The 14932-nt window shown below is 35.7% G+C and overlaps 1 protein-coding gene across 5 annotated transcripts in view; it reads left to right on the top strand.

Annotated features, from left to right (window-relative positions):
* EPHA6 (EPH receptor A6) overlaps positions 1-14932 on the top strand; it is a 1031027-nt gene that overhangs the window by 857521 nt on the left and 158574 nt on the right. For 3 of the 5 annotated variants that reach the window (XM_051859383.3, XM_008267078.4, XM_051859386.3), the window contains one exon: positions 4443-4568. The exons of the other annotated variants lie outside the window; for them this stretch is intronic. In XM_051859383.3, coding sequence (XP_051715343.3) covers positions 4443-4568 — 126 coding nt within the window. The remainder of the gene's footprint in view (positions 1-4442; positions 4569-14932) is intronic. 5 annotated transcript variants of the gene reach the window in all.

Raw genomic sequence — 14932 nt, forward strand, 5'->3', positions numbered from 1 at the left:
ATTCTAAATTATTTGTCTTAATTAAGCCAATATATCTATTACCCACTCACTGATCAAAATGGGCATTTATGAAAATGGAGCCTAATGAAAATAATTTGAAGGAATCATCTCAAAAGTTCATGTTATATTGATATTGCCCTATTATTAAACTTTATGGCATCAAATTAAATTAGCAATACCATATTATTTGAAGAAAGGATTTCTTCCATTGGGAGATTGTGCAAATATGTAGTAGGGAGGAGTTCTACATTGGAAAATTTTATTAATCATTAATAATTTCCTAAAAGAGAAACCTGAAGTGTTTTTTTAGGAAAAAAAATGGGCTTGTATTTATGACTATTTGCTTTCCATTTGATATTCACAAACAGCCCTATAAGACAGCATGTTATAACTTTCATTGAGTTTAAGAAATTGAGCCCTAATTGGGTTTAAGGTCATAGTTTAGTTTGTTTTTGTTTATGCAAATTCTTAATGATATCTAATTTCAAAGTAAAGTTATTTCAGGGAGATTGCTGCAATAACAAATTGGCAGAAGGGTGTTCTTCAATGGAGATTAATTGTGAAATATATTTTCTTAGAATTATTTGAAAACTGATTACTCTGCAGGCTAGCTTACCTCCAGATCAAATAAGTGATCAGAATGTCCCACCAATTAATAAAGCCAGATGTCAGAATCTGGGCCATAACAACTTGGCTTTTTAAACACTGGTGTCATTATATGCACTAGTAACCAGCATTATTTTATGATTCTTTACTTTTGTACAATATTTTTCAGTGAGTGCTGCTACCATTTGGGAAAAGAATTATCCTCTTTGCAAGAAATATACCACTCATTGCAACTCCTTCAACTTTCCACCCACTGAACACCAGTAACGCCTTTCCTCTCATAATTTATCATGCTCCCTAAAGCAGAAGTTACCGTCAAAGCTGAGAACCACTGTGCTAATGAAAGACTCGAGATCATTACCACACTAGAAAATCAAGTATTAGAATTTTTGCAAAGCAGATGTGAAGTGACATATTTTGTATATCAAACATGTAATGGCTAGAGGCACATTCTCATTACATTTAAAATCTAATTTACATTAAATATTCCACTGAATGTAATTAAAAACAAAATACTCATGGAAATTGCCATTTGTCCTGCTATAGAGTTAAGACATTGTTTATTAAAACAAAACAAAAACCATGGGGCAGATGTTTAGCCTTGTGGTTAAGACAATGATTAAGATGCCAATACTTTGGTTTATTCCCAGCTCTGACTTAGGAATGCAGCTTCCTGCTAATGAAAACCCTGCAGGGTAAGCATGCTAGCCAGAGTGATTTGGTTCCTGCCCCAACCTGAGAGATCTGGATTAAGTTCCAAGCCCCCAGTTTTGATTACCATCAGGGAACCATCGTGAGCATTTCAGGATAAACCAGCAGACTGGAGCTTTATATCTCTATCTCTCTGCCTCTGAAATACATAAATCAGAAACATCAAGTCAGAGTCAGTCATCGGCTTGAGCAATGAAGCAAACTAGATTCAAATTATTTACTAGCAAATCTCAAATCTTAAATCTCTCATTGATTAAAAGATAAGGAAATTTGTAACAAAAAAAAATGGGTATTTTCCCAACCGACTTGTGAAAAATCAGGGTTGTAGTGTTGATGTGATCTTTCTTGTCATGACGGACCTTAAGGAGAAAAATGATAAGGTATTATTATCCCATAATAATAATCAACTGAATATTTATTCAGGTACCTAAGGCTTTCTGTTTAATATTTTTTCAGCTATAAAAAAAATGTCAATTCCTAAATGAAGAGATGCCACAATAAATGAAAGACCTGTTTACCCATGGCAAAGAAACATAACAAAGCAAGTGTGAATGATGCAGCAAGTTTAGAAAAATGGAAGCTGCTATTAAGCATGACAGGCTGTCACAACAGTAAACACAGTCATCAACATAATCATAGCAATAAAATAATATTTGTGTTCAGTTTCTTTCAAGAAGTTAAAATAATGACATCCTTTCTAAATTAACAGTTTTAAATAATGATGGAAAAATAGGAAAACCCAGAAAAAATCTTTAAATAAGTAATGTAATAATTTAGAGTCACTGCTCTATATGTCTGTTTTTCTTCAAATTTTCTTTAAGGTAATTGCATTTATATCTCTTTTTCTTTGCTGTACATGGCTTTCTTATTTTCTTTATGATCTAATATTCTTGATCTATACTTCCTCCTACTTAGCTTCAATAAATCCGTAATCAGCTACAACTGCATTATTTTAGTTTTCTACAGCATATAATAAAATCTGTATTTCTTGTGATTATTTTCTCTATTGTAACAACACCATTTCTTTTGTAACTTTAAATAAGAATGCTGTATAAATGTATGATATAATTACCTCCACCTGGTATTCAGTGGAATGCCTTCGTTATGAGTGTTTTTCCAGACAATGATGAAACACTGCAATGTGGAAACTGCCTTGTGTGGGAAACATTGCACACAGGTGCACATTAACTCTGTGGTTAATGATAAATATTCCATGCACTCATGAAGGCAGATTAGCTCCACTGTTCCTTGTAAGCTACCACAGAACTCTTTCTGGCCAAACATTTGGTGCTTTTGCCACAGTTCTTGCTATTTAAGGGGCCAGTTTACTAAGGCCCCCTAAGATCAATAACAAACCTAGTTGATCTGTATGCAGTTTTCTTTGTATGCTTCTTTTAATGCAAACCACAATGTATGGGTATCACCCACTAAAATACACATTGTAGCATTGTCATCATGTAAAATTATGTCTAGAGGGCTAAGAGATCCAAGATTTTCTTCCTTTCTTTCTTTCTTTTTTCAAGATGTACTGATTTATTTGGAAGGTAGAGTTACAGATAGAGAGGAGGAGATAGAGACACAAAGACCTTCCCTGTGGTGCTTCACTCCCCAAATGGCTATAACAGCTGAGGCTGGGCCAAGTGGAAGCCAGGAGGCTAGAACTGGATCTGGGTATCCCATGTGGGTACAGGGACCCAAGCCCTTGGGCCATCTTCTGCTGCTTTCCCAGGCTATTAGCAGGGACCTGGATTTGGAAGTGGAGCAACCAGGACTTGAAAGTGGCACTCACATGGGCTGCCGGCGTCGCAGGCCACCTATTAACCTACGGCGCCACAACCTCAGGCTTTCTGAATAGAAGCAAGAAATACAGAGGATAGCATCCAAGGTCCCTTTAATTATAACTCACAATCAAAGGAACCTCAAGTTTTAACTTATATTTGGTGGAAATTTTGTGCCAAAAATACAGAATAAATTCTCTTCACAAACATGGGCCTGAGCACCAGATCTACATGTGGGAGGAGAGTCTCACTGCAGATGGGACATGTAGAGTTGCTTGACCTGGTGGGAGTTCCAGGTGGACCAAATGAGAAACGTCTTACAGCCATCAGTGGAACTTGCTTTTAGGATACCACTGTGATTTCCTCTTAGACTGGCCATAACAGTAACCAGTGCTGCCCACTCACGGATATTTTGTGTATATTAACTGAGTGATTTTGGCATTTTTCAATTCATTGAGGCTCCTAATTTCAACATTAGTCAGGCTTTACAATTTGTATTCAAAAGCTAGCAATCTCCCAAACAGGAATTGGTTCATTCTTTATTTTTCTTCTCTAGCAGGAAGAATGTGCCCTCATAGTCTACCTTCTGTGTCATATCACTTCCCCTCTGCTGACAGAGTTGTTGCTCTGCAAAATGAGAGATTTTGACTGGCTGATCTCCAAAGTGTTGTCCAGTCCTGATAGTCATTTATTCTGTGATTCATTATATAAATGTAATGGACACATTTGCAAGTACTTTCCTTATTTCATAATAGTCTTCTCAATCATGAAAACGCATGTGGTTCTGCCTTTGCAAACTCTCATGTCTTGTCCCTATCAGAAAAATCTGACAAATTAAGAATTGTGTACATTAATTTTTTATTCCTGTTTCAAAAATGTATACAGTTACTGTTTGTGTAGACATCTCCCCAGTTTTAAACAGCAGTACTGATAGCCTAAAGTAAACCCTACTGCTCCTTTTGGCACAGCACAGTTCTCACATCCCACTGTGGCTACTTTCTGCATGTCTGTTCTCATGTGGGTGTGAACTCTGCAAATAAACATCAATGACTGGCATTTATATCCGCTTTGTCATTGCACAGCACAACTATGTTCTAAATGCAGGTTTAGAATTTTTATCTTAGCATTCCAGTGCTTCTAAACCCTCTTTGATTGTAGCAAGAGGAGCTTTCTTTTCAAGAATATACATTGATTTTTATAAATGTGTAAGTAAAAATGCATCCCATTTCTCTAATTTCATAGCTTCTTTGTAAGATTTATCAGCTTTGTTGATTTCATTCCAAGTAATTGACAACAACTTTTACGTATAGAAGACTTTGATTAATGTCACTTTTTATCTCTTAAAAGGATCCTTCCCAGCCATTGGGGTGGAGACGTTTTGCCCCAGCTTCCTGAGGGCAGGGTTTTTAAATAGCATCCAGGCCCCGCATCCAGTGCCAGGGGGAGGATCTCTGCCCCCCAGGATTCCTGCTGGTAGGTATTTCAGGTGAAGTTTTCTGCCACCATCTACAGTAGTAGGACTGTGCTCACAATTGATGGACCCATAGCACAAAAATGAGTATTTCTAAAGTATATTGTTTAGAGAATTGCAAGTGACTCTTTTTGGGTGCCAGAGCCATATACGTGATACCTAATTATGTGAAAATAGCATCAAAGAAGTGCATAAGGAACTGAACCCTAAACACCCAATTAACATAGTGCTGCCTCTACTTCTGAGAAAATTTCTACATAAGTAAGAACTAGAGCCTCAGACCCCTAATTTGTAACTCAAGAATAAAACAAAGATGAATTTTTTCAGGTACTTTGCTGCTTGGAATTGGCCAGAAAAAAGAATTATAAGCTAAGTGTTCTTGACCACATTTATAAGAGCTGATGAAGATTAAGTTTCTGTGTTGCTAAATAAAAATTATTTGAAGGTATGCCAGAAAGTAGCAAATTTGGGTAAAATTTTTGAGAAAGAAAATTAAGACTCAGTCCTTCCTAAAAATACCAGTTTGACCAAAGCCATATTTGATCACTGAGAAAAATATAGGCTGTTGAGCAGTTTAAAATGCATTCGCAGATTTTAGTAGAACACTTTGTGAATTATCTGTGGTATGACTGCAGTCACACGTTGTTTCTTCCCTGTCATTCAGCAAATATCCAGCTGCTTCTCTCATTTGTACTGAAGAATTAAAATCGCCTTTATATTTCATATATATCTTAGCAAAATAGAGTGAGTATTGATTCAAATTGAAAATTTCTATTAATTTTTCTCATAAATTGTGTACTTTTTACTATAATTAATGATAGTGCTAGAATTTATGATAATGACATCAATGTGTTCAAGAAGCGTAGCCTAGCCAGCAATATAATGGGAATATTTGAGAAGACTGAGACAGCCAATAAAAACAAAACACCAGTATGCACATTTCTTGCTGTTCTTAACATAATTATATCAACCAAGCCTAAGATTATTCACTGATTTTGTTCTGTTGTCTTTCTGGTGCCCTTGTCTACTTAATCAAAACATATAAAAAGCAACAAACTATAAACTGATGCTGATGACATTTAGTTTTATCATTGTATACTTTACTGACATGACTAGGGGCTTCATAGCTTCCAGAGTAGGAATCAAATTGTTTGAATTATAGATTAGGAAATTTAATTCTAATTGGTGTTATGCCACCTTCTACCTAGAAATAGAAATGGTATCAGTTGCACAGGAATTTTGCTGGGTATTTTCATTGTTCTTACAAAGAATCAGAAAGAAAAATCTATATAAGCTGAGCTCTTGACTGCAATAAGAAAATGTATCTTTCATACACATAATTAACAACTGAGTAATTAGAATTTAGATGAACAGATGATTTGTAGTTTAATGACCTAACCCTTTTTTTGAAATGACAAATCTGGTGAATTTAGATATATTTGGGAGAAATGACACTATGAAGTTTAGTAGTGGCTTGAATTATTCAACATCATTGATAAAAAAAATAATAATAATAACCCTATCATTCAGCCATGGAGAATAAGACAAGGAAGATAATCTCTCTACAGCACAAACATAGAAACAGCTTTCCAGAGATGTATTTAAAAGAACATTCTAGCACTGTAGTCTTCTAGGCTTTAAGCCAAATTCGCCTCCAGATATCATAAGAGGAAAAACCGAAAAAAAGACCTGTTTTTTTTTTTCATAACTTACATACAAATCAGGTTTGACAAAATTGCTTCATGAAAAGTTTATAGATTATTCTAAATTTTGTTCCCTCAAACTAAAGTTAACTCACTTTTCCTGGCTTATCTCACTTTGAAAACTGATCGCCATATACTTTCATGTTTTTCAATAAGGACTGCTATGATTCTAAAGATAATTTGTATCCTCTCCCATTCAACAATAGCTTATTTCTCCAGAATTTCCTTTATAGGCTGTGTAAATAAAAATGAAGCAGTAATCACGGGAAGTTTTTACTGTTTCATTTATAGAAAAAAAGTAAAGAATTTCTTTGTCTTTTGATAGCTGAACTGATGATCCTTCAGATTTAAGACATCGCTTTGAGGGCAAGAAGCAGTTCTTCCCATTGCCCACATCATGACACTTTAAATAGTTAGCTGAAAGTTGATGTCTACTGGGAAAAAATTAGTTTTCTACCTATTGATTATATGTCACACTGTTTTGATGGTCTCATAAGACATTTGCTGTGTCATTCAATGAATCACAAAAACTGTTCTAGAGATCTTACTAATTTGATTCTCAATTATTATTTTAATAAAGATGGGATAAGTGACTACGTCTCATACAAAATAGTTTGTTTGCATCATGTCATACTGCCCAGTAAAAGAACACTATTTCTGTAGTACTTATTTTTACACTAATTTTAACAATAAGAGAACCACTAAATCATGAGACCCAGAAAGCAGACAAGCCTGAAATCAGTATTTATGTAGTATCTGTCAGTGGTTTATAAAATTTCTCATTTCCAGAAAGGTCATATAGTGAGGAGTTATTATCCCTAGCTTCAAATAGAGATTAGCACCAGGAAGTGTTGGCTGAAAGTTGAATAGCAAGTATATAATGAAATGCCTTTCCCATAGTAGTCACCTGATAAAATAAATTTAGAGAAGAGGAAAGGAGAAAATAGGGGAAAGAGCACATTGGAATGGAGAAGCGAATAAATTAGAATGACAAAAATGTAGAATTCTATTTTTGAAGCAGTCTCCTCCCACTTATTCTTCCCTATTAAAATCAAATTATATCTCCTTAAAAAGAATTAATATGCCTCTTTTATTAAATATGTTATCAGGTTACACTTTAAATAATGTTTGCTCTCTTTGTTTCCTTTAGTTAGTTGATAAATTCTGTGGTCAAACACTATTTGAAGGTGATATGAAACATTTTTATATGCTATAGAGTATTGCTTATACACAAAGCCTTGGCCTAATAGCTTACCTTATGACAGAGCCCTCCTCCAGTTTCATGTTTTTACCATACACTGGTGAAAGCAGAATAATTAAGACATTGAGAGATATAATTATATGATAATAGTGTTGGAGTAATATATGAAAGCTTCATTCAGTTTTGTTGTCATTTCACAACAATAATTGATATCATGAAGTATCTTAAATTTGCTTAACAGTCAACCATTGCAATGTGTGTTAGAAACCAGGACTTCTTAGTACAGATACTTAGTACACATCCATATGTGCTATTTACTCTGAATGTGATTGAATCACAGAATTTCAGCTTATAATTTCCTTTCAGTTGTAGGAAATTTATATATGTAATATGAATAATATTTATATGTATTATATGTAAAATTTATATGTAGAGATTAGATTCTACCAGATTCAAATGTATGCTTTAAACCAACAAGTTTTCCAATTTTGACCAGTATTGTGCAACAAAAAAAATAATAATTTCTGGGATTTATAAATAGATACATTATAGAAAAAAAATTCTGAAGGTCTCCCAACTACTTCCTTTGTGGTGATCTTAAAATCTCTTTAGTTGAAGGAATATTCTTCTGAGCATTCTCCAGTTTGCCTGCTTGTATTTAAATGTATGTGATATTAAAAAAAAAGAAAAAAACCTCTCTGCCATATGCACCTGAGCATCTCCTCTCTGTATACTTGTGTTAGGTTCAAAGGAAATGGCAAAGATGGAGTAAGACTCCCTCTCTACTTTTTCTGAATCACGTAACAGGAAAAATATAAACACACGGGCATTTAAAGCCCATATTTGTAATTACTATATGATGAATAATATGGTTTAATATTATGCATTTATTTGTCTTTTGGAAAAAGATTTGGATGAGCCCTATACTCAAATAGCCAACCCTTTTTATATTCTGACTATTGTCCCCCAACTATTCATGTTAGGAAATTGATTCACCAATCAATTTTCTATAAACCAATAGCATATCTAACAATATCATTTTTACAGCAAAGTACTTACAGCCCTGAGCTAGTATGAAAATGTCTTCACAGTCCATTAACAATGATTATCAATATTTTCCTTCTCATATTTCATGCGAAATCCTATCTGATATAGAGTCAGGGCAAATATTGCATGCACAATCCAGTCAAAGAATTTGTTTTTACTCAGAAGGCATATGGTTTAGATGTTAGAAATGAGCCATGAATGATAAATAAGTTTGAAGCTACAGAAAATCTAGGATCCAGTGACTATAATATTATCAGGTTTTGATGCATATAGAGAGCTGCAGAAAAAAATCAGTAATACATATGTAAGATTAGGTGGCAGACATTGAAGGAATATAAAATGAGTTAAGGAAAATTGGTGTGAACTCAAGCTACCAAGGAAAATCAACAGCGCAAAGGTGTATACACACTTTAAATATAATCAAACTGAAACTCAGAAAAAAATTAGAACAAATCATTTCATATTTTTTCATATTTTTCTGACATTCAAAGAAGTCAGTAACTTTTGGATCCACCACCTGACATTTCAAAATTAATGACTTGCAACAAAACAATTCCTATTGGCTATAGTACTTCCAATGATGATGATTATTTAAATATTTTTTCTGTGTCATATATAAAAATTTGCCTTACTTTATCTTTAGCAAAATATTATTCTAATAAGTGTACATAGCATAAAACACAGTGGTTTAGTTTTTAAGAAACCTCTCCCTTAATTGATGTGTGTATATTTTATACATTTATGCAATTGAAAATGTTGTCAGTTATTCTGAAAGGGGCGTTACAAGTGAGTATACCTACTTAAGCCAAAAACTAATTATGAAGGGAATCACAAAAAGAAAAACTAGATTAAATGTGCAAAGTAAAATACTGAAAAAAATTCATTCAAAATAGAAACTGTAGTAATAAGAAAATCCTTCCTCTAGATTACTAACTCCTAGTTTTATTCCTTGCCATTTATGTGATTTCAAGCCCTGATACAGGCCCTACTCAAAACTGCGCTAGAGAACAGCTCTCCCTAGAGAAATCTCTCCCTCTAAAGCTTGTGAAGCTGTAGGCTTTAGAAAGAAACACTGCCAAACAGCTACTATTTAAAAACTGGTATGGGGGCTATAAGGCAGATATGAAAGGAGAAAATGGTGATTGCTACTTCTGTAGGGGGGGAGAGACACTTAGGGTCACTGATTGCTTGGCAAACCAAACACACACAGCCAAAGAAGGGCAAGGGAAATGGCATGAGCCTGTCATTCCAGTCAAATAACCCCTTCAAAACATCCGCAAAACATCTGTTTCAGTTATTCTACACCTAGTGCAAAAGGGACTAGCTGGGTAATGTCAGGGTTGATTTCACTTTACTGTTAAAAGTTAGTGGATTCAGAAGAGCATGTGCCACATCCTCTGGTTCCTTGACTTATTTGAAAAGATATACACTAAAGGTTACCAAAAAATGATTTAAGATGCCGGTGTAGAGGGTAAAGCTGCCACCTGCAGTGTCAGCATCCCATATGGACACCGGTTCGAGTCCTGGCTGCTTCACTTCCAATCCAGCTTTCTGCTATGGCTTGAGAATACAGTAGAGGATGGCCCAAGTCCTTGGGACCCTGTACCTGTGTGGGAGACCTGGAAGAAGCTCTTGGCTCCTGGCTTCAGGTCTGCACAGCTCCGGCCATTGTGGCTAATTGGGGAGTGAACCAGCAGATGGAAGACCTCTCTCTCTGTCTCTGTCTCTGTCTCTGCCTCTGCCTCTTCTCTCTCTGTGTAACTCTGACTTTCAAATAAATAAATAAATCTTTTAAAAAAAGATTTAAAATGTAACAATGGTAAGTTTAAGACTTAGGTTAGGAAACTCAGTATGGGAACATATAAAAACTTGAAGGTATGATTTAAACCTTGAAATAAGTGATTATAAAAACTTCTATCTATTGCAGAGCTGTTGAATTAAGGACTCCTAAGAACACATGATCCTGATAGCATGGTATAGGTCATGGACTCAGATCCACTATAGACTGTAGTTTGATTCCTGGTAAAAAATGAGACTCTTTGGTAACTAAAGGATCAGGTGAAATCTTGGTGATTTTTTAAACTCCCTCCCCAGTCTAGACTTTAAAAATCAAATGAGGCTACAGACTCTTTTCCCCTGAAAAATGGACATGTGAGCACATATGTAAATATGTACATACAATTTCAGGAGTCCTTTGGATTTCCTATAATCCATAAATGAGGAATTCCCGGTTCTTAAAACCTCAATGTCCAATTTATAAAATTATGCTTACATAAGTGAGCACCATCATTTTTATGATAGACTGACAGTGCATTAAAAAACCTCAGGATACATTTGATATCAAGCTCTTGATCATTTACAAAGAGAATTTCGATTTTTTTTCCTGTCAGAAACACATGAAAAATCTTAAAAGAGACTTTAAATAATCTCCAGATTCTGCTAGTTCATTTTTTACTTCTCTATTTGGATTCTTTAAATAGTTTTGGCCTTTAACCTTAGTTAAGCCTTCTTATTAGCATGAATGCTTCCTTTATCATAATGTCATTTGAGTAAGTTTGAATCTAAGAAATATAAATCTTATGTGAGGCTATTTAAATTCTCAGTTGAGAACATATCTACCCCCTAGAGATTTTTATATTGTTACCAATTGTGCCATTTATTTTGGTTCTATTCTAAGAACCTATCAAAGCTTTTTAAAGATTCATCCAACAATCATTTTCTTCTTACAAAGAAACATTCTGAAACACCTTACACTGTGCTAATTTAATGTGTTATCTTTGTGTTGATTGGGGCTTTGTTTTCAGTGTGTTTTCCCTGAAATTGGAAACATGATAAGCATATGGGAGACTTAAATGCCTCTTCCTGTCCAGAGAACTATGTCTATTCCCACAGGGTAGCATGCAAGGTTCATGGTCTGTTTAAGAATATAAGTAGGCCGGCGCCACGGCTCACTAGGCTAATCCTCCGCCTAGCGGCGCCGGCACACCGGGTTCTAGTCCCGGTCGGGGCTCCGGATTCTGTCCCGGTTGCCCCTCTTCCAGGCCAGCTCTCTGCTGTGGCCAGGGAGCGCAGTGGAGGATGGCCCAGGTGCTTGGGCCCTGCACCCCATGGGAGACCAGGAAAAGCACCTGGCTCCTGGCTCCTGCCATCGGATCAGCGCGGTGCGCCGGCCGCAGCGCGCTGGCCGCGGCGGCCATTGGAGGGTGAACCAACGGCAAAAGGAAGACCTTTCTCTCTGTCTCTCTCTCTCACTGTCCACTCTGCCTGTCAAAAAAAAAAAAAAAAAAAAAAAAAAAAAGAATATAAGTAAAGGTAGATCAATTCTGCTATAAAATATGCCTCATCTCAGAGTTCACTCTTCTGCTTTGTAGGATAAAGCAAGGTGGAATCTGCCCTATGACAGTGTTGGTTTTTCATAATTCTATTCACAGAGGTCTTACAGTGTATTTAACAAAACTGAACTTTAAAAAAATTAAACACTTTGTAAAAGTTACAGAGAAGATTCAAAAAAAATAAATAATAACTTGCCTAAGGAGGAAAAAAAGGAAAGTAGTCAGTGGCTTACCTATATAATATGTATGGATTACTTGACCAATATTTTATCCATTGTAATTAAATATCACCCTAAATGACCTATGTAGTTCAGATGCTACAATAAATTCACCTTGTCTAGATGTTTTAGTTTTAAAATGTCTAGTTTTCTTTTGATAATGAATGGTACACATAACTAGAAAGCTACATAGGTGATTGCTTATGTAACAATAAGACACTTTTGAAGACAGGAAACAGCATAGTATATTGGAAAATTCCTTGCTTCCTACCAAAAGCTAAGGTCTCTCTCTTCTTTTTTTTTTTTTTTTTTTTTTTAATGCAAAACAACACAATGAGTTCCCTTAAAATTCCGTAGATTAGAAGTCCAGTCAGGCGAGGCTGGTTTCTCCACACCGAGTTTCAGAAGGCTGAAATCAAGTAGAGTTCTTTGGGAAGCCCCAGGAAACTGTCCATGACTTAATCCCTTGATTCTGAGAATATGCTACCTTACATAGCTAAGGACTCTTACAGTATTTAGGATGGAACAGTTCCCCCAGTGTCTTCTGCCAAGGTCTTATAAGAACATATCATATTGCTGCTCTGAAATCTCTAGATGTCTCTTAGCACGCAATTCCAACTGCTAAGCCCTGACATTTAAAGCCTTGTATGAGAACATGGGGATAGTTTCAAATAGATTGATTTATAATTGAACTTTAAGATGATTATCACAAAGTATTGATTGAGAGACAGAAAAATCAAACTCCAAGGTTTTTTCCAGTCAAATTTCTTAAATATATATTTCTTATTTATATGGAATATTTTAGGGCTTTGTGGGCCACTAAAATCATAGAACTTCTTTTTAAATTAATTAATTAATTAATTTGAAAGAGCAGCAGAGAGAGAAGGTGGGAAGAAGAGAAGGAGGGAGGGAGGAAGACAGAGAAAAAGAGAGACAGAGAGAGAGCGTCTGTCTACCAGTTCACTCCCCAAAATGACGGCAATGGATGAGACTAGGCCAGGCCTAAGCCGAGAGCCAGGAATGCCATTTGAGTCTCCCACATGAGTAGCAAGGGCACTTGGGTCAACAATCACTGCTTTCCTAGTTGCTTTAGCAAGGAGACAGATCAGAAGCAGAGCCACTGGGACTGGAATGGTCACTCGGTCATGGAATGCCTGCTACGCAAGCAGAGGTTTAACCTTCTGTGCCACAACACCAACTTGAAAAATCCTATAACTTCTTGACAGAACATCACCAAGAGCAAAACAATATTTAGTCCGTAATGCCTTTCCAGGAAGTTTCTACAGTAAGACACAGAAATTCGGGGTAATTCTTAATCTTTTCTAAATTGCTAGAAGACCTAAGGGTCATTTTGTGGTTTAACAAAATGGTCAAGAATCCCAACCCTAAAGCCAGATTGCCAGGCTGTATGCCCTGGCTCTGCCAATTGCTCATTGCATATTTTGGTCCAAGCTGCTTAAACTTTCAGTGCATCAGCAATGTTATCAATTAAATAAGCTAATAATTGCACTTACCACAAGAGTTGATAATGAGGATTAACTGAATTAGTACAAGTAATGCCCTTAGAACAAATGCTGATTTAGATGTAGTAATATTTATTTTAATATTATCTAAACAACAGAAATTTACAGGTAGAAACTAAGAATTAAAGCAGCATACAACTATTTATTTGACATATGATTTAATTTGTTTTTGAACTTAGACATTATATAATATTTAAAGGCAGGAAAATTCTCTGCTGTACTTTATTCATTGCTACCTAGTAGTAATTAACCTGTTGATTATTACATAACATTTATTCTGCTCCTAATAGTTGAAAAGCAGAAAGTCATACACAATTTCAGAACAAAAACTTTTAACTTAATCAACATTATATTAATTTTCTTAATTTAGATGTAATAATCAGGAAAGTTATTCTTAAAAACTGGGAGTCAAAGGGAGCACATAGACAAGTCTAGTACCTGCTAACGCTAACTGATGGAGTAAATAAAGGGGAGAGTGATCCAACATGGGAAGTGAGATACTCAGCAGACTCATAGAATAGCAGATGTCCTAAATAGCACTCTGGCCTCAGAATCAGCCCTAAAGGCATTCGGAGCTGGCTGAAAAGCTCATGAGAGTATTTCAGGCATGGAAAGCCAAGACACTCTGGCAAAAGATCTCTGCGAGTGAGATCCCAGTGGAAAGAACAGGTCATCAAAGAAGGAGGTACCTTTCTCTGAAGGGAGGAGAGAACCTCCACTTTGACTATGACCTTGTCTAAACAAGATAAGAGTCGGAGAACTCAGAGGGCTTCCATAGCCTTGGAAACTCATGACTGGAGCATAGGGAGATTACTGATGCCATAGACAGGAGTGTCAATTGGTAAAGTCAACAACAGGAGTCACTGTGCACTTACTCCTCATGTAGGATCTCTATCCTTAATGTGCTGTACATTGAGATTTAATGCTATAACGAGTACTCAAACAATATATTTCACTTTGTGTTTCTATGGGGGTGCAAACTGTTGAAATCTTTACTTAATGCATAATAAACTGATCCTCTGTTAAAAAAAAAAAATTATCAATTCCCAACTTGACTCTCACTGGGATTAAACATGACAATAGGTCTGATCTGATTTCATCATCATTTTAAAAAAATCATCTATTATTTTTCACTTTATGTTTCTGTGTGGGAGCAAACTGTTGAAATCCTTACTTAATGTATACTAAGCTGATCTTCTGTATATTAAGATAATCGAAAATGAATCTTGATGTGAATGGAAGGGGAGAGGGAGTGGGAAAGGGGAGGGTTGTGGGTGGGAGGGACGGTATGGGGGGGAAGCCATTGTAATCCATAAGTCGTACTTTGGAAATTTATATGCAT

The sequence above is a fragment of the Oryctolagus cuniculus genome, chromosome 4, assembly GCF_051225735.1.
Source record: "Oryctolagus cuniculus isolate XC-2025 breed Fujian yellow rabbit chromosome 4, ASM5122573v1, whole genome shotgun sequence".
Lineage (NCBI taxonomy): Eukaryota > Metazoa > Chordata > Mammalia > Lagomorpha > Leporidae > Oryctolagus > Oryctolagus cuniculus.